The sequence below is a fragment of the Rana temporaria genome, chromosome 4, assembly GCF_905171775.1.
Source record: "Rana temporaria chromosome 4, aRanTem1.1, whole genome shotgun sequence".
NCBI lineage: Eukaryota > Metazoa > Chordata > Amphibia > Anura > Ranidae > Rana > Rana temporaria.
Window position 1 is genome coordinate 240,943,536 of NC_053492.1, and position 19,472 is coordinate 240,963,007.

The window sequence follows — 19,472 nt, forward strand, 5'->3', positions numbered from 1 at the left end:
TTCCCCCTCAAATGCAGCCAGTTTCCCCATCAAATGCAGCCAGTTTCCCCATCAAATGCAGCCAGTTTCCCCATCAAATGTAGCCAGTTTCCCCATCAAATGTAGCCAGTTTCTCCATAAATGCAGCCAGTTTCCCCATCATATGCAGCCATTTTCCCTATCAAATGCAGCCATTTTCCCTATCAAATGCAGCCATTTTCCTTATCAAATGCAGCCATTTTCCTTATCAAATGCAGCCATTTTCCCTATCAAATGCAGCCATTTTCCCTATCAAATGCAGCCATTTTCCCTATCAAATGCAGCCATTTTCCCTATCAAATGCAGCCATTTTCCCTATCAAATGCAGCCATTTTCCTTATCAAATGCAACCATTTTCCTTATCAAATGCAGCCATTTTCCCTATCAAATGCAGCCATTTTCCCTATCAAATGCAGCCATTTTCCCTATCAAATGCAGCCATTTTCCTTATCAAATGCAGCCATTTTCCTTATCAAATGCAGCCTGTTGCCCCATCAAATGCAGCCATTTTCCTTATCAAATGCAGCCAGTTGCCCCATCAAATGCAGCCAGTTTCCCCATCAAATGCAGCTAAGTTCAAAGACAAAAAAAGCATAAATAAGACCTTGGTTCTCATAGCTTATCAAATTTGACTTGTGACCAGCATCATATTCATATTTTCCTTGACTTCTTTAAAAAAGAACTGTAGATTTCTTAGGTAAATGAAGTTTAATGATTAGTTTAATTCCCAAATGTCCAGTCTGGCCAAATCGGTGAAACACGATGTTGAAATCAGAATTAAAAACTGGTCTCATGAAACAATTTATTTATGCTGTATGACCTAGTATAACTCTAGTCCTATTATGTGGAATGTACAGTAGAGAACACGACTAAATTATTCAAAAACTCTTGGAATATAAAGGTTATATGTGTCTTTTGCAGCCACTCTTTATTTTACTATCTAACCTGTGGAACAGCTTCCAGGATGAAATTGTGTTATTAAGTGTCCTTAGCAATATGACTACAAACCTGCAGCCCTTTCTAGGACTCCATGAAGAGCTCTTTCCTGATCACATCCTTCAGCCATTATTAAGTGATTTAACAATAAAAACTGACGAGGAAAGGAATAAAGAAAGTGAAGGTGAGAAATCAATCAATCAATACTCAGCTTTCTCTAAAATACATCTGGATAATATAACACGAACTCTGATTAATTGCTGAAGAAAACAGCTTTATTTTCCTTGCTTCAAGTCTGATAAACTAAGCTCACTGGTAATCTAAAAAAAATCAATATGTAAAAATATACATATAATTTAAAGAGTATCTGTCAGATATGCACTAACCTGGTATGCTTTGTACTCAAAAGCAAAACAAATCATGTATCCCTGCGTCTGCCTGAAAAGATTGTTGTAGAATCTGGGCTAGCGCTATGCAAGGCTGATTTTAGGAAGAATTGATGAGAGCTATGGTTCCCAAGTATACAGTGTGTAAGGTTCATGGAAAGGTGGAATATTATCTGTAAAGAGTTTTTCTTGATTGATGATTGGGTACTTTCTGCACAGTGGCTCAAACAAAAGCCTGGGTTCATTAAACAAATTTTAGTATCTGCTTCTAGTTTACCTTGATCTGGATTTCACCCCAGGGAATTGCACCCCCCTAGCCCTTTTCCCATTTACCCTTCACAGGAATTTTGTTAATACAAGCTGAAGATGGTGGAACATATCAGCTCCCCCTTCTGCCAGGGCTGGGATACTGCTTCTGTTCTCTGGTGTTTCCATCAAGCTTTTAAAAATGTATGTACCTGGTGTACATGCAAAGCAAATTGAAGAAACGGACATTATTTTTTATGGTGGATTTTAAAGTTTGCTGGGAATACCAAATAAATACTCTGGTGGACCTGGGAAAGACAGGCAGTGTAATCATCTCTGACATATATTATACAGTATATATGGATAAAATTGTCTCGTAAGGTAGGAGGGTGCATCTTTATTAGAGTTGATAAAGTATATATATATATATATATATATATATATATATATATATAGTTACATAGTTACATAGTTATTCAGGTTGAAAAAAGACACAAGTCCATCCAGTTCAACCACAAAAAAATAAAAAAACAAAATAAAAAACACAGTAAAATCCTATACACCCAACTCCATACCCACAGTTGATCCAGAGGAAGGCAAAAAACCCCAGCAGAGCATGATCCAATTTGCTACAGCAGGGGAAAAAATTCCTTCCTGATCCCCCGAGAGGCAATCGGATTTACCCCGGATCAACTTTACCTACAAATCTTAGTACTCAGTTATATTCTGTACATTTAGGAAAGAATCCAGGCCTTTCTTAAAGCAATCTACTGAGCTGGCCAGAACCACCTCTGGAGGGAGTCTGTTCCACATTTTCACAGCTCTTACTGTGAAAAAACCTTTCCGTATTTGGAGGTGAAATCTCTTTTCCTTTAGACGTAAAGAGTGCCCCCTTGTCCTCAGTGTTGACCGTAAAGTGAATAACTCAACACCAAGTTCACTGTATGGACCTCTTATATATTTGTACATGTTGATCATATCCCCCCTTATTCTCCTCTTCTCAAGAGTGAATAAATTCAGTTCCTCTAATCTTTCCTCATAGCTGAGCTCCTCCATGCCTCTTATCAGTTTGGTTGCCCTTCTCTGCACGTCATATATATATAACATGTGAAGGACTAGCATCAAGGGTAGAGCTTGAAGGACACCACCACTCACTGGTTCTTCTTTTTAAGGGCTTTGACAGAACAGAACAGAAGTTCAAAACAAAATCAAAGGTTTTCCTTCGTAGGGGTTTTCACCATCCATACTGGCAGTGATAAATTCAGCCTCCTGGTTTATACATACAACAGTGCTGCTCAGGCCTTCCACTTCAGGCTCTCGTCTGTCTCCTACAGACTATACCCTTGCCAACACTGTCCATTTAGATAGAAGCCCCTCACTGCTCTGATCCTCAGACTTGGTCTCTGGCTTCCAGTGTGCAGACAAGCACTCTATGGCTTCCCCTGTGCACACTTGCACTTGTCAGGAGGGTGGAGCCCAGAACCCTGATCCTGACTCTACTATCAGGCCCACACACACCTGAACAATCAGTGTGCCGTTGAGTCTCAAAACCCGGATGCAGGACTGGGGATTTCATCCCACCCGGATCTCTAAGAAATCCCCAGGCTCCAGGTCCCAAAGTGGACTTTAGTAAATAATGAGGAAACTGAAAAGCCAGTTTCCTCCCAAACAAGCAAATACCCTGGAGCCCCTCAACCTGCCTGGTTGAGAATCCTGTATTCAGACACTGGTGGGGTACCACTCTACCACAATATATATATACACACACACAAATAAATGACTCACAGAATTTACATCATGTAGTATTCATTGTCATCATCTAAATTCTGAAAATACAAGTCTGTCAAATCTGGAAAAAGTAAACACGCCCCTGCATGTATAACCAAATCAAAATCAGACGTTCAAGATTAGGTGCCAATGATTAGAACTTCCAAAGGGAGTATGCAGGTGGAACCTGTCTTATATAAACATTACATATCTCGGGTCTGGTGTTCTCTTAAGCAATCTAAGGCCTATGAGTCTGGTAAGGGGTTTAAAATGATCACTATATTATTTTTTAATCAATCAATCCACTGTAAAAAAAATTGTCTAAGTGTTTATTTCAAACAACTGCTTAAAGTGGTTGTAAACCCCACTTTATGACTTTTACCTACAGGTAAGCCTATAATAAGACTTACCTGTAGGTATAAAGAATATCTCCTAAACCTGTATGGTTTAGGAGATATTCCCCCCGCAATGCGCCGCTGATTGCAGTGGCGCATGCGCAGCAGGGATCCTCGTCTAAAGGACCGGCAGCCGCCGGACCTTGCCGAATTGAAGTCTCCCGCGCGCATGCCATGTCATCGCCGATCCAGCCAATCACAGCGCTGGAGCGGCAATACCCGGAAGACACGCCGAGTCAAGGTGACATCTCACTCGGCGTGGACCAGGTAAGTTCCTCTAACGTCGTTCCGAGGTAAGTATTTCATAATGAGTTAATATGCGGTGCATACTAGCTTATTATGGCTTTTACCTTTCAGGTGAAAAAAAATAATCGCGGGTTTACAACCGCTTTAATTGTTCAGGACTGACCAGCCTAGCAAATTAAGCCCAAGAGCTGATCATTTGATGCTGAACAAATTCTCCAAGAACCCCAAAGGTCAATTGTGGGATCTGTAGGTACTGTAACTCTTGCAACAGTTGGTGGCAAAGTGCATGTATGTACAATCAGAGGTTGCACCAAATCTAACCTGCATAGGAGGTGTACAAAGAACAAACCCTCGCTGTTGAAAAAGAACATTGGTGCAAGACTGCAATTGAACATATAGATAAAGAACAGGCCTTCTACAACAGTGAGCGCTGGTTTAAAGATAGGGTTGGCTTGCCACAGTTACAGTAGACATGTTTCTTGCAAACCAAAGACAGCAGGAGAAGAAGCTCAACTATTAAGTGTAGTGGTAGAAATGTTGTGGTTTGGGGTTTGTTTTGCTGCCTCAGGGCCCGGGCAGTGGCAGCCATCAAGTCAACTATGAATTTTGAAATATATCAAAGTGTGCTTTATAAAAATATGAGTCCATCTGTGTAAAATTGTAGGATTAACTGGAAATTGATTATTTACCATAATAATATTCAATTCACGGAATAGCTCAAAAAGAAAAAATGAAGGGTTATGAATTGACCTAGTCAAAGCCATACATTGAATCATATGAATTGAAAATGTTGTTGGGGCAAGGGATTCAAATGGTCAGCTCATGCAAGAAAGCCCATTTAACATCTCCAACCAAAGGAATTTTGCACAAAATAGTGGTAAAAAATTATGATATCATAAACTGGTAGGCAAGTGTGCAAAACGTCAACAACATTTTTTTTTTGATAAAGGGAGCAATACCAGCATCTGAGGTGTTATTTTTTTCCATGGTACATCATTATATCTGTTAATATTTTTGGTAAATGAATTATTGAAAAGGCAATTTTCCTTGTGTTTTTATTCAGGTCTAGCGCCTTTATCTGTAGGCACTGTATAAGTGAAGATATGTTTGCCTATTCACATCATTTCAATGGATTGTAACAACTTTTTCACATGACTGTATATGGCAACATTTTCTGTATAATTATAATATTTTATATGCAAACTGCAATAGTTTGATAAAATAAATGTAATGCTTTTTCATAATATATAAAATTATATGTTTGTTTGTACTACAGAACAATCACCTTTCAGTGCAATTCGTCAGTTATATACAGTATAACTAGTGTTGATGGGATACTGATAGCAAATGGAGGTCCGTTATTAGTTTTATACTTTGTGTATTTAAAATTTACTTTTTAAATAGACAATTTAAAAATAACTACATTTTAATGTATATATCAAGAGAAATAAAATATCTTTTCAAAAACCCATTTATGACAGACCAGTTGTAAACAAAATCTTATGATAGGTTCAATGGCCACTGTATATGACAATGCTATTTTATTTATTTCAAGAAATAATGATACAATATATTTCTTTACTTAGGCATTCATATAACTCCATCAGATTTTACAACACAGGAGTGGTATTTCCCAGAAAACACAGCTAATTATGAACGGCTCCCAATTCAATATCGTGGATTTTGTGGCTATACTGTTGCTACAAAAGATGGTCTCTTGTTGCCAGGTGTGAACTGTTTTAATGTGATAAACCTGACTATTCAATACTTATGGATTCACATTGTACACTATGAATAAATATTGCATTTAATTGAGAAAACTTCTTAAGATGTACAGATATTAAGATCAGTTCCCTCAGCCTTTACAGATATGCCATGGCTGAGCCTTTTCAAGAGGAGTGTTGACTTGCTAGGTTAGATTGGTTGGATCTTTCACTATTAGTTTCCTCCAAGATAGACTAGTGAGTACTTTCCTTCCTGTCTCCATATTTACAAGTACATTCCTGATGGGAGTGTGTATGATTGTAGTATAAACTTTCATATGAAAGATCATTCAGTTGGCTGGATCATCCATGAGTGACTGGTGACCATCTGAAATCTGTAGGGGTAATATGCTCAGCAAGGCAAAACTCACAATTTAGGTAGAAGTTCAACAGTAACAAAGCCTAAAGGCCTATAAATGTTTTCAATAAATAAGTGTGTGGCACTCTTAAAGTGACATGTTAGCAAAATAAGCAAACATAACCCAGATTAGTGATGATATGCGTCGGGAGGAGTGACGTGCTGATGTCACTGCGCTGTTTACGTCCCGTTTGCATGGACATTTGTATTGTTGCCAGCCGGCCTCATTTTTTTATGAACTTCATTCACGCTTTGTAAGCGATAGTGTTTTTTATTTAGAATAAACAACCATTTGGTTTTACCTATGGCGACATCGTTGACATCACCTCATCGCCTCTTGCACCGTGTGTGGGTTCACAAGTTGTACCTCCAACCACCTTCCTGACCAATTGGCTTACTGTGTCATGTGACCAAATCGGTTATCTGTAGTATTTGGAGGAATAGGCCCTGGCAGGGTATTAACCACAAGTGTCTAAACTTGTGCAGCTGGTAAGTGTGCACCCTGTGTGGTGGTGGATTAGCTGTGTTTGTTTTAGAAAAAGTCACAAGATTTTCACTCAACTTTTTGCTGCCTGGTCCGTTTTCCGTTGGAGGAATCCTTAAAGCGGTTGTAAAGGAAAACATTTTTTTTCATAAAAGGAACATCCTTTACCTGCAGACATTCCTCTTTTCACTTCCTCATTGTTCGTTTTTGCTCAGAAGTTGCTCTATTTCTTCTCTGTTCTGTTCACTTCCTGCTTGTCTGATTTTACTGACTACCGTGATGGGAGGCTTTACTGCGGTGTTCAGTAACGTGCTCACCCCCTCCTGGGAACTACATCTGTGTGGCAGGACGCTCTCTACGTGTTAGAGACTTCAAGGAGGTGTGAATTACTGGGCAGGCCGCAATGCATACTGGGAAATGTAGTTCTTACATGAACGAACGATGCAAACCAGGAAGTGAATGAGAGAACAGAAACTAGAATGCTGGAGGTGATATAGATTAAGGAATTTAATAGGTATTTACTCGTTTTTTAACAGAATCATTACACTATTCTGTCTGTCTACCTTGCAGACATTAATTTTAGGCAAATTTTTTTTTCCTTTAGTGACCCTTTAAAGTTTTCAATGCCTATTGGAGGACTTTATATAATTTATATATTTCAATGTTTGGGACTATATTTATTGTTTTATGTGTGTATTTCACTTTGAGTTGCTGCTATCATTATTAGGTTTGTTTCCAGCACAGTTCTCTTTTTACATTTATACATATTTTTTCAAGCCTTAGGAATTCATTAACCTTTTCTTTTTACCATTTCTTTTACCTTTAAAAAAAATAATTGTACAATTCTTTCAGTAATTGGGGCAAAAAGCACAATAAAATACTGTTATGAAGACAAGAACAGCTTAAAGAGTGCATATTTCTCACACTTAAATGATTCAGATCATCAATTTTTACCCTCTACAATATTGAATCATGAATGAACTGTGATTAAAACAATTTTTTTGGAAAGCTGAGTTAATTTCACTTGCCACACCTAGGCCTGATTACTGCCAGAGCTGTTGAATCAAGAAATCACATAAATAGAAGCTGTCTGACAAAGTGAAGCATGCTATCAGATCACAAAAAGCCACACATCATGTCACAATCTAAAAAAAATCAAGAACAGATTATAAACAAAGTAATGTACATGTATCAGTCTCCGAAGGGTTGCAAAGCCATTTCTAAGGCTTTGGAACTCCAGTGAACCACGGGAAGAGCCATTATCCACAAATGGAGATAACTTGGAACTGTGGTGAACCTTCCCAGGAGTGGCCGGCCTACAAAAATGACTCCAAGAGCATGACGACGACTTATCCAGGAGGTCATAAAAGAACCCAGAGCAACATCGAAAGAACTGCAGGCCTCACTTGCCTCAGGTAAGATCAATATTAATGACTCAACAATAAGAAAGAGACTGAACAAAAATGGCATCCATGGGAAAGTTCCAAGGCCAACGCCACTGCTGATCAAAAAGAACACAAAGGCTCATCTCACATTTACCAAAAAACATCTTGATTATCCCCAAGACTTTTAGGCATATAGTCTGTGGACTGATGAGACAAAAACTTTACTTTTTGGATGGTGTGCGTCTCGTTACATATGGCATAAAACTAATACAGTATTTCATAACAAGAACATCATACCATCAGTCAGACATGGTGGTGGTAGTGTGATAGGTGGTAGGGGCTGCTTTGCAGCTTCAGAACCTGGATGACTTGCCATAATTGATAGAACCATGAATTCTGAGCTCTACCAGAAAATCCTAAAGAAGAATGTATGGCCATCAGTTTATGACCTCAAGCGCACTTGGGTTATGCAGCAGGATAATGATCCGAAACACAACAGCAAGTCCACCTCCAAATGGTTCAAACAAAACAAAATGTATGTTTTGAAATGGGCTAGTCAAAGCCTGGACTTAAATCTAATTGAGATGCTGTATTATGACCTTACACAGACCATTCATGCTATAAAACCCTCCAATGTGTCTGAATTAAAACAATTCTGCAAAGAAGAGTGGGCCAAAATTGCTCCACAGCGATATGAAAGACTCATTGCCAGTTATCGAAAATGCTTGATTGCAGTTGTTGCTGCCAAGGGTGGCACAACCAGTTATTAGGTTTAGGGGGCAATTACTTTTTCACATAAAGCCAGGCAGGGTTGGATAGCTTTTTTGCCTTAATAAATGAAACCATCATTTAAAAATTGCATTTTGTATTTACTCGTGTTTTCTTTGTGTAATAATAAAACATTTTGATGATCTGAGTCATTTAAGTGTGACAGATATGCAAAAAAATAAAAAATCAGAAAGGGGCAAATACTTCTTCACTCAACTGTAGATCTGTATGGAGAAATTACTTAGGCCAGCGACAACAGTATCAACACAACAAAGCCATACTAGAGTGAGTGGTGATTTTAATTATAGAGTCATGGGCAAAAGCGAAGGCCAGAAGGGGGATTTAGCACTAACCCTCATTATTCACAGAATTATGAAATCTGTTTTGATTTGCCCTATAATAGATAGCATGTAGGTGGGGTTTTTTTTTTTTTTTTTTTTTTTTAATGTACGTAATTATTAGCTTAGTGCCTCTATTCCACCATTTCTCACTGTGCCATATAGAATCCCTGTTCCAAAAACGTTGGGATGCTGTGTAAAATCGACTTAAAAACAGAATGCAATGATTTGCAAATCTCATCAGTAAATACATCATTTGTCAGTAACGTAATATAGCTGATCCATTTAATTTAACCTTGGCGCAAGAAAAAGGTTCAAAGTAAAGCCCTGTACACACGATCGGTCTATCCGATGAAAACGGTCTGATGGAAAAAACAATCGCGTCAGAACGCGGTGACGTAAAACACAACGACCTGCTGAAAAAAACGAAGTTCAATGCTTCCAAGCATGCGTCAACTTGATTCTGAGCATGCGTGGATTTTTAACCGATGGACGTGCCTACAAACGATCTTTTTTTTCTATCGGTTAGGTATCCATCGGTTAAATTTAAAACAAGATTGCTTTTTTTAACCTATGGATAAATAACTGATGGGTCCCACACACGATCGCTTTGGACTGATGAAAACGGTCCACCAGACCGTTCTCATCGGTTTAACCGATCGTGTGTACGCGGCCTACGTGTTATGTTTTGCTGTTTATGGAAAATTTTACATCATCTTTTACAATAGAAATTTGATTTTGCATTATAAAATACAGTTTTATAAACAGCCATTAAAAACACAGTGTTATATATTGTATAATTCATCTACTTACGTAAATGTGTTTGTGTGTAGTTGATTTAAATTTTACAATGTATGTTTGCCATTGCATTACTCATATTTGCTGTTGCATTACTCATGTATTTATTTTTTAACAGGAAACTCGAGCATTGGCATTCTGAAGCACAGAGAAAGTTATTATATTTTCAGCTCCAAGGAAGCTGCTTCCATGTTTGCTCAAGATCCAGATCAATATATCAGTTTAATTGGAGAGAAAGCAAAACAGTGCGCAGAGCTCATACAGTTATTGGAGCTGCATCAGCAGTTTGCATCCATCACACCCTATTCCCAGGTAAAGAAATGTATAGCACAGATTAAGACCTGATGCTACCATCAGTACAACCAATACAAATGATATACAGTACATGTTTAAACAGATACTCAGGGTTGTTACATACTTTTATACATTATGCTAGCAATTTTGACACTTTTTCTGATATCTGAGTCTTATGTGGTGTGGGAAACCGCACCGGTAAACCTCAAGACTAATATTGAATCAGCATTAATCCCTTTTATAGGCTGTATTTATAAAAAAAAAAAAAAAAGATATGTTCATAGCTGTACCTGTCTGGATCTTTACTTTTGATAAATGGACTGAGGATTGAGCTATTTTTCTGCCAAGAGCAGGATGAAGATAGGATTGGAAAACTCTTAACTCAACTTGGGAGAAAATAGAGTCTATCTAGCAGTGCTGGCCCAAGATATTGTGCTGCCTGGTACCAAGAATGAAATGCTGCCCCCCCCCCCCCAAAAAAAATTACGCCCACCAAAATGCCCCCACATCCATTATTTTATATCATGATAACTAAAGTGGACCTATCATGGCTCTATACATGTATATAGAAGTATAAAAAGGACCTGTTATGGCTCTATTCATGCTATTAACCCCACAGTGGAGCGGAGAGCGGAACAGGAAGAGCGGTCGGGCGGCAATTAGCCCCACAGTGGAGTGGAGAGTGAAGCTGGCGGAATGGGATGGCGTGCAGGCAGGACATTTTGCTGCCCCCCTGAAAGTGCTGCCTGGTACAATGGTACCATCGGGTCCCATGGTAGGGCCGGCCCTGCTATCTAGGCCTGGCTTGGTTATGTGTGAAAGTTTGAATTAATTGTGATAAAGTTCACCTCCCTTGAAATTAAAAGACTTGTAGTCACCAAATCCGTCTTTTGGACCTACAGATCAATAAGACTTGCTTAAGGCTAACCCATGTAGATTGGTTTTATATGTCACTGTGTTACAGTTGTAAAGTGTAAAAAAAGAAAAAGTAAGATATTTAAAAATTTCAATGTAATAAAAATGTTTAAAGGTAAAAATATAACCTTCAAGAATACCCAAACAGTCCAGCAGTGATTACAATTATTAATGAATTCATTTAAATACAATACATTAATTAAATACAGTTACTGTATGTATTTGTAGGTACCAAACCATTTGTAATTTATAGCGGTAAGCAGAGAAGTAGGTAAGAATTAAATTCAACAAGCAGTTATCGGTTATCAATCAATACTTTAAACAAGCGGTAGATGTGGATCAGTGATTAGTCTGTAGGCAGGTGCAGTTAGCTACTTTGCCACTAGGTGACTCTGTACCAGAATAGTATCTGCTTACAGCAGACAGTGTATTTGGGTGCTAGTGCCTTTTAGGCAGAGCCCTCCTACAGTAATGTCAGAGGGTGAGTCCGCACCTATATATAAGTCAGGTAGGGAGGGACACACTCTCTCTTGGGGCATGGGAGCCAAATACAAATACCTCACACCTATGAAGATAAAATAAGCACATGTAGGCCCTGGACAGGGCAGGAGGTGGGGGGAGTGGACCTGTACATAGAAAAAGCTAGCTGTAGTCATTCTGTCCCTTATGGAGGTGGAGGCTAGGGCAGATTGCAAAAGTCCTTTTAGGCCAGGCTGGAGACCCCTGTGTGAGAATGCTTCATTGAAGGGTTCCTGGGACAGATGTACCTAGCAAGGAGGTGACTACAGAGAGAACAGTCCTGTGAGTACTAGTGACCCTGGGCAAAGGAGAGACTAAAGCCCTGTAGACACGATCGGTTTGTCCAATAAAAACAGACTGTTTGCATCGGTCAAACCGATCGTGTGTGGTCCCCATCAGTTTGTTTTCCATCGGTGAAAAAAATAGAACGTTTTAAATTTTTCCTATGGATAAAAAAAGATAGAAAAAAATGATCGTCTGTGTGGAAGTCCATCGGTCAAAAATCCATGCATGCTCAGAATCAAGTCAACGCATGCTCGGAAGCATTGTATTTAATTTTTCTCAGCACGCCGTAGTGTTTTACTTCACCGCGTTTGAACACGGTCGGATTTTTGACTGATGGTGTGTAGGCAAGCCTGATGAAAGTCAGCTTCATCGGATATCCGACGAAAAAATCAATCGGATTAGATTCCATCAGATATCCGATCGTGTGTACAGGGCATAAAAGGGAGATGGCTTCTAAAGTGCTGCACTAGCTTTCATCTGTGACTGATGCAGATCATCCACTAAATGTGATTAAAGTGATTGTGTCATTTTTTTTCCTTAAAAAAAAAACATGTTATACTTACCTGCTCTGTTGCAGTGGATTTGCACAGAGCAGCCCGGATTTTCTTCTTCTGGGGTCCCTCGTCTGTGATCCTGGCCCTTCCCTCCTGTTTAGTGCCCCCACAGCAAACAGTTCCCTGTTTCCATTCAGACATGGAGCCGCGACCCAGCCCCACCCCCTCTCCCCTGATTTGGCTATCTGACTTTAATTGACAGCAGCGGGAGCCAATGGAGCCGCTGCTGTGTCTCAGCCAATCAGGAAAAAGAATCTTGGGCGGCTGAGACATTCAGGGACATTGTTGGACAGAGAGGGACCTTAGGTAAGCATTAGGGGGGCTGTTTCACACAGAAGGATTTTAATGCATTAAGATAAAAAACCTTCTGCCTTTAAAACTGCTTTAACTGTGTAATGTCAGGTGACTCTGGAATGTATGTCCTTGTGATGTGGCTGTAATGCTGTTTCCTAAACTCCACAAGTAAAGTGCAGAAAAACTATTTTCATGTGTGCACATTTCTTTCTTGGGGATACAAAGGTTTATAGCTGGAAATGTTGTGTGGAGGCTTAAAGTAGAAGTCCAGTCTGAGATTTTTAGGCTGGGCTTCTCCTCTGGGTCACAGGATTGCAATTATTTTTGCACTCCTGTGACCCGTTTTCAGCGGAAAGCAGTCTGAAGTCCGGTCTCCGCTGACGTGACTGCCATCAGTCGAGGCACCGCATCATCCCGACTTCCAAGTCTGGATCCACCAGCTGCCTTGATTGATGGCAGTTTCAGCGTCTCAGCGTGCTTCTGAGACACTGAGACGACCGCTCCCCACCCCTCCACAGCTCATCATTTCAATGAGCATGGTGGAGCAGAGAGGAGAGATGCTGACTCTCAGCAGCTCTCCCCTTGGGGATCTGTGAAAAGCGAGCCATCATCGGTGTTGGGCGGGGGACTGCCGCAGCATCGGTCTGATGTTGCATCCACATAGGTAAGTATGAATCTTTAATTTAAAAAAAAAACATACTTCTCTTTTAACCCCCCTGGCGGTGTTACCGAGTCTGACTCGGGGTGAGATTTTTTGGCTACGATCGGTAACCCCGAGTCAGACTCGGGCTCGCCTCGCTGAATCCACAGGCTTGGTTTACTTACCTTGTCCCTGGATCCAGCGATGCCACCACGCTGTGTGAGCGAGCGGGACCTCGCTCGATTCACACAGTGTCCTCCTGTGCCGCCGATCTCCGTTCCCTGCGACGTTACGACGTACGGGAGCGGAGAACAGCGCCAAATTCAAAAAGATAAACAAACACAATACATACAGTATACTGTAATCTTATAGATTACAGTACTGTATGTAATAAATACACACACCCCTTGTCCCTAGTGGTCTGCCCAGTGTCCTACATGTACTTTTATATAATAAAAACTGTTCTTTCTGCCTGCAAACTGTAGATTGTCCATAGCAACCAAAAGTGTCCCTTTATGTCAAAAATGGTTTTAGAGCAGCGATAATAAATTATAATCACTTGCAGAATTGTGCTATAGCGATTTGTGGGGAAATTCGTCATAAAAAAATAAAAGTAATGACAGCGACAATTCTGCAACTGAGCAAATTTCAGTGATTATGAGTTGATTACATTATTGAATAATTTTTATTATAATTATATTATTATTTGTTATAATTATTTATAATTATTTATTATATTATAATTTATAATTTTGTTTTTAAAAAAATGTCATACCCGGGATGCCTACTAGACTCTTGTTTGGTCAGATTTAAGTGAGTTATTCCTAAGAATTACAGGCCTACAATATAAAACGCCAAATTTCCTTGCAAATAATGGTACCGCTATCAGTACCTTTTTTATGAAGGAATCATACCGCCAGGGAGGTTAAGGCAAAGTATTTATTTTCTAATTAGGTGACTTCTGAAAGCAATTGATTCCACTTTAGATAGGGGTATCAAAGTAAAGGGGGCTGAATACAAATGCACACCACGCTTTTCAAATATTTATTTATAATTTTCCTTCCACTTCACAATTTTGTGCCACTTTGTGTTGGTCTATCACAAAAAATCCCACTAAAATACATTTACTCTTTTGGTTGTAACATGACAAAATGTGGAAATTTCCAAGGGGTATGAATACTTTTTCGAGGCACTATATAAGGCAGTGTCCGATGCTGCTACTGTTTTCCCCTGCACCCTGAGCTCCAGCAAGCTTTTTTAACCACTTCCCTACCGGCCCATAGTAAAATGACGTCCACAAAGAACTTCTGCCGTTCAGAGTGGACGTCATATGACGTCCTGGGCTTTCCGGGTGGATATCTGAATGATGCCTGCAGCTAGAGGCATCATTCAGATATCCTTCTAAACTGCCGGCGATTCTGCACAACGTAAGAACGATCATAGCGGCGGTTCCGCCGCTAGATCGTTCTTACAGGCGGCGGGAGGGGACATCCCCCCCTCCCGCCGCCATCCGGTGCTTCTCCGGGCTCTCCCGTGCCATCGGGGGCCCGGAGAACGAATCGTCCGGCGCTCGCAGGAAGCATAGAGATGACTGGTGACCAGATGGTCACCAGTCATCTCTATGACCGTCGGAGGACCCGGGCGCGATGTGATGACGTCACGCCCGGGTCCCCGTAAGTAAACAAAGCCGCGATTGCGGCTGCTAAGCAACCACAAGCATGAGATCGGTGAATTTTTTTTCACCGATTTCATGCTTTCCAGCCTGGAGGAGAGATGTGGGGTCTTATTGACCCCGCATCTCTCCATAAAGAGTACCTGTCACACACATTCCTATTACAAGGGATGTTTACATTCCTTGTAATAGGAATAAAAGTGATAAAAAAAAAAAAAAAATTAAAAAAAAAGTGTAAAAAAAGAAATAAATATATATAAAAAAAAAAGAAATAAAAATTTATTTTTTTAACGCCCCTGTCCCCGGTAGCTTGCGCGCAGAAGCGAACGCACACGCAAGTCCCGCCGACATATGTAAACGCCGATTAAACCACATATGTGAGGTATCGCCACGTGCGTTAGAGTGCCAGCAACAATTCTAGCACTAGATCTCCTCTGTAAATCTAAACTGGTAACCTGTAAAAAAATTCAAATCGTTGCCTATGGAGGAGATTTTTAAGTACCGAAGTTTGGCGCCATTCCATGAGTGTGCGCAATTTTAAAGCGTGACATGTTAGGTATCTATTTACTCGGTGTAACATCATATTTCATATTTTACAAAAAAATTGGGCTAACTTTACTGTTTTTAAATTTTTTTAATTCATGAAACAATTTTTTTCCCAAAAAAAGGCGTTTGAAAAATTATTGCGCAAATACCGTGCAAGATAAAAGGTTTCAATGACCGTCGTTTTATTCCCTAGGGTGTCTGCTAAAAAAACATATATAATGTTTGGGCGTTCTGCGTAATTTTCTAGCAAAAAAATTATGATTTGTACATGTAGGAGAGAAGTGCCAGAATAGGCCTGGTATGGATGGGTGTATAACTGCCCTGTATGGAAGAGGTTAAACAAAACCTGTAGTGCTGATGCCTCTCCAGTAGGTGGAATCTGCACACTACATGTTCTTTAAACTTATATCTTTCTCCAGAAAACCCTGGTGGACTGCAGATCTTGCCAATAGACAGACGTGCTGGCCACAAATATACAGTCATAAAAATAAATCTGTCAATATGCATATATGATAGCTGCTAAGGTCTGAAAGTCACTGGCCTGTCAGCTGCATGACTTCACACAATGCTTCTCATCTTCAGGCAGCAACTATCCTGATACTAATGCTAAAATGTCAGGCTGAAATAAAGCAAATAAGCTATGTTGCAAAAAAGTTGAAAATATAAATGTATTATAGGTAAGCCTGCACAGTTATAATAAATACAGTAAAACCTCGGATTGCGAGTTTTGCAATACGAGCTGTTCTTTTTTTTAAATCCTGACTCGATTTGTGAGCGTTGTCTTGCAAGACGAGCAGGATTCAAGCCTCTGGGGTGTGCAGTACCGCATGTGGCCAGAGGTGCGGGGGCGCCAGTGACGCTCGGAGACACTGGGAGACTACTTGGAGACACTGGAAGACCACTCGGAGACGCTCTGAGATGCTCAAAGACCACTCTGATTGTTTCCGAGTGTCTCCGGTGCCCCCTCTTCTGGCCACATATGGTACTGCATACACTAGCAGTGACACTGGAATACATTTTCACAGTTTCCATTGATTCCTATGTGGAAACTCGCATTGATATACAAGTGCTTTAGATTACAAGCATACTTCTGAATTATGCTCATAATCCAAGATACTACTGTATAGGCTGAACAATCAGATTCCTGCATATGCCAAATTGGTACAGGTTATAATTAAGAATGTCTGTTTTTCATTAAGGTTACCATATTTTCAAATTAAATTAAATTAAATTCAAGGATACTCTACTGACCATGCCTGGTTTTAACCAAAAGCACGCCCTCATTTGTAGCCACGTCTACGAAATCATACTTTTTACCACACCCTGAAGCAAACAGAGATGAAAAAAAAAGAGACTCTTGTGATTTATGACATTATTTTGACATAAGCCAGGAGCAAGGCAGCAGAAATGTTAACCTCTTAAGGACCAGACTTATTTCTGACATTTGTTGTTTACAAGTTCAAATCTGAATTTTTTGCTAGAAAACCCCCAAACATTATATATACTGTATTTTTTTAGCAGAGACCCTAGAAAATAGATTGGAGATCGTTGCAATATTTTATGTCACATCGTATTTGGGCAATTTTTTGGGGAGAAAATATACTTTTTTGATAAAAAAAAAAAAAGAAGAAAACTGTAAAGTTGGCCCATTTTTTTTGTATAATATGAAAGATGATGTAACACCACTTAAATAGATACCTAACATGTCATGCTTTCAAATTGCGCGTGCTCGAGGAATGGCGACAAATTACGGTACTTAAAAATCTCCATAGGCGACGTTTTTTTTTTTACAGGTTACCTGTTTAAAGTTACAGAGGGGTCTAGTGCTAGAATTATTGCTTGGTCTGATGGCTGTACACACCATCAGACCAAAATCCCAGCGGAAAACAAACGCGGTGACGTGTTGCGACGTGGCCGCGCCGTCGCCGCGATGATGACGCGCTGACGTGCGCGACCCTGGAAGTTCAATGCTTCCACGCATGCGTCGAATCACTTTGACGCATGCGAGGGATGGCGGCCGATCGGACGTGTCCGGTGAGTCTGTACAGACGACCGAACATGTCCGACGGACAGGCTTCCAGCGGACAGGTTTCTTAGCATGCTAAGAAATTTTTGTCCGCTGGAAAACGGTCGGCTGGACAAATGTCCGCTGGAAACTTGTCCGGTCGGCCGTACACACGACCGAACTTGTATGCTGAAACTGGTCCTCGGACTTGTATCAGCGGACATATCCGGTCGTGTGTACAAGGCCTTACGATCATGGCGATACCTCACATGTGTGGTTTGAACACAGTTTACATATGTGGGCATGACTTACGTATGCGTTCGCTTCTGCACGTGAACTCAGAGGGATGGAGGCACTTTAAATATATTTTTTTCTTTAATTTTATTTTTTTATTTTTACACTATCTCTTTAAATGTAAAAAAAAAAATGATGAATTTTATTCCTATTACAAGGAATCTAAACATCCCTTGTAATAGAAATAAGCATGACGGACCTCTTTATTGCGAGATCTAAGGTCAAAAAGACCTCCGTTTTTACATTTACGCTTAAAAGCAAAAAAAAAGAAAGTTGTTTTTCCCTTTTAAGAAATAAAAAAAATCATCTCTTTAAAGCGGGGGTTCACCCGAAAAAATGTTTTTAACATTAGATTGAGGCTAATTACGGGAAGCACAATCGGGTGTTTTTTTTTTAAATTAATGCAGTACTTACCGTTTTAGAGATAGATGTTCTCCGCCGCTTCCGGGTATGGTCTGCGGGACTGGGCGTTCCTATTTGATTGACAGCCTTCCGACCATCGCATACAGCGCGTCACGAGTTGCCGAAAGAAGCCGAACGTCGGTGCGGCTCTATACGGCGCCTGCGCACCGACGTTCGGCTACTTTCGGCAACTCGTGACGCGCTGTATGCGACGGTCGGAAGGCTGTCAATCAAATAGGAACGCCCAGTCCTGCAGACCATACCCGGAAGCGGCGGAGAACATCTATCTCTAAAAAGGTAAGTACTGCATTGATTTTAAAAAAAACACCCGATTGTGCTTCCCGTAATTAGGCCCAATCTAATGTTAAAAAATTGTTTTTCGGGTGAACCCCCGCTTTAAGGCCAGAATGCGGAAGTGACGCCATGCCTCCCCTTCTGTTTTTTTTGCGTATCGGATTGAAGGTTAGCGGGGGTAAATGGACATAGAGGTAAATGTAGGGTCTGATTGGGTCCTAAGGCTGCTTTCACACTGTTGTGCCACGTGCACCTGTGGCTTTCCTGCAGGTTAACTGCACTTTGCCATAGACTTCTATTATATCCTGATGGTATAGTGCACTTTCTGAAAGCTCACCAAACCCACAGGTCATAACACAAGTCTATGGCTCAGTGCAGGTAACCCGCAGGTGCAGGGCTCGTTTAAAAGCAGCCCAGTAACCACTGCAGAACAGAAATGCCCATATGTACACTGATTTAAGTAATAAACACACCTTTAATTCCAGTCTTCCATTCAGTTTTCCCCGGCTGTTGCTGTCCCAGGCAAAGTGTATTTGGTATCGATTGTGACAGGAGCTGGTGCTATACAGGAAGCATCAGCTTATGCGGCGCTGCTCTGCAGCTGCTTGCTTTCTCTGTCGTCGGCTTCATGCACAACACTGATGCTTTGTGATAGCGGGTCGGCAACCTGCGATCTGAGCTTGCCAAAACACCATCCCAGATCAGGAGGTCGCGGGCAACATCAGAAGGCTCCGCGGGCCACTGGTTGGGCACCCCTGACTTAAAGGGTAACTAAAGGTTCAGTTTTTTTTTATTTTTTTTACCACTTTCATACCATGCACTTACGCACCTTCCCGCCCAAGCCAATTTTCCGCTTTCAGCGCTGTCGCA

At 40.5% G+C, this 19,472-nt stretch overlaps 1 protein-coding gene across 1 annotated transcript in view; it reads left to right on the top strand.

The window, feature by feature from the left end:
* Positions 1-19,472, top strand: part of CFAP206 (cilia and flagella associated protein 206) — a 58,336-nt gene that overhangs the window by 27,534 nt on the left and 11,330 nt on the right. The window contains exons 9-11 of the mRNA XM_040350077.1: positions 940-1,138; positions 5,581-5,721; positions 10,007-10,200. Coding sequence (XP_040206011.1) covers positions 940-1,138; positions 5,581-5,721; positions 10,007-10,200 — 534 coding nt within the window. The remainder of the gene's footprint in view (positions 1-939; positions 1,139-5,580; positions 5,722-10,006; positions 10,201-19,472) is intronic.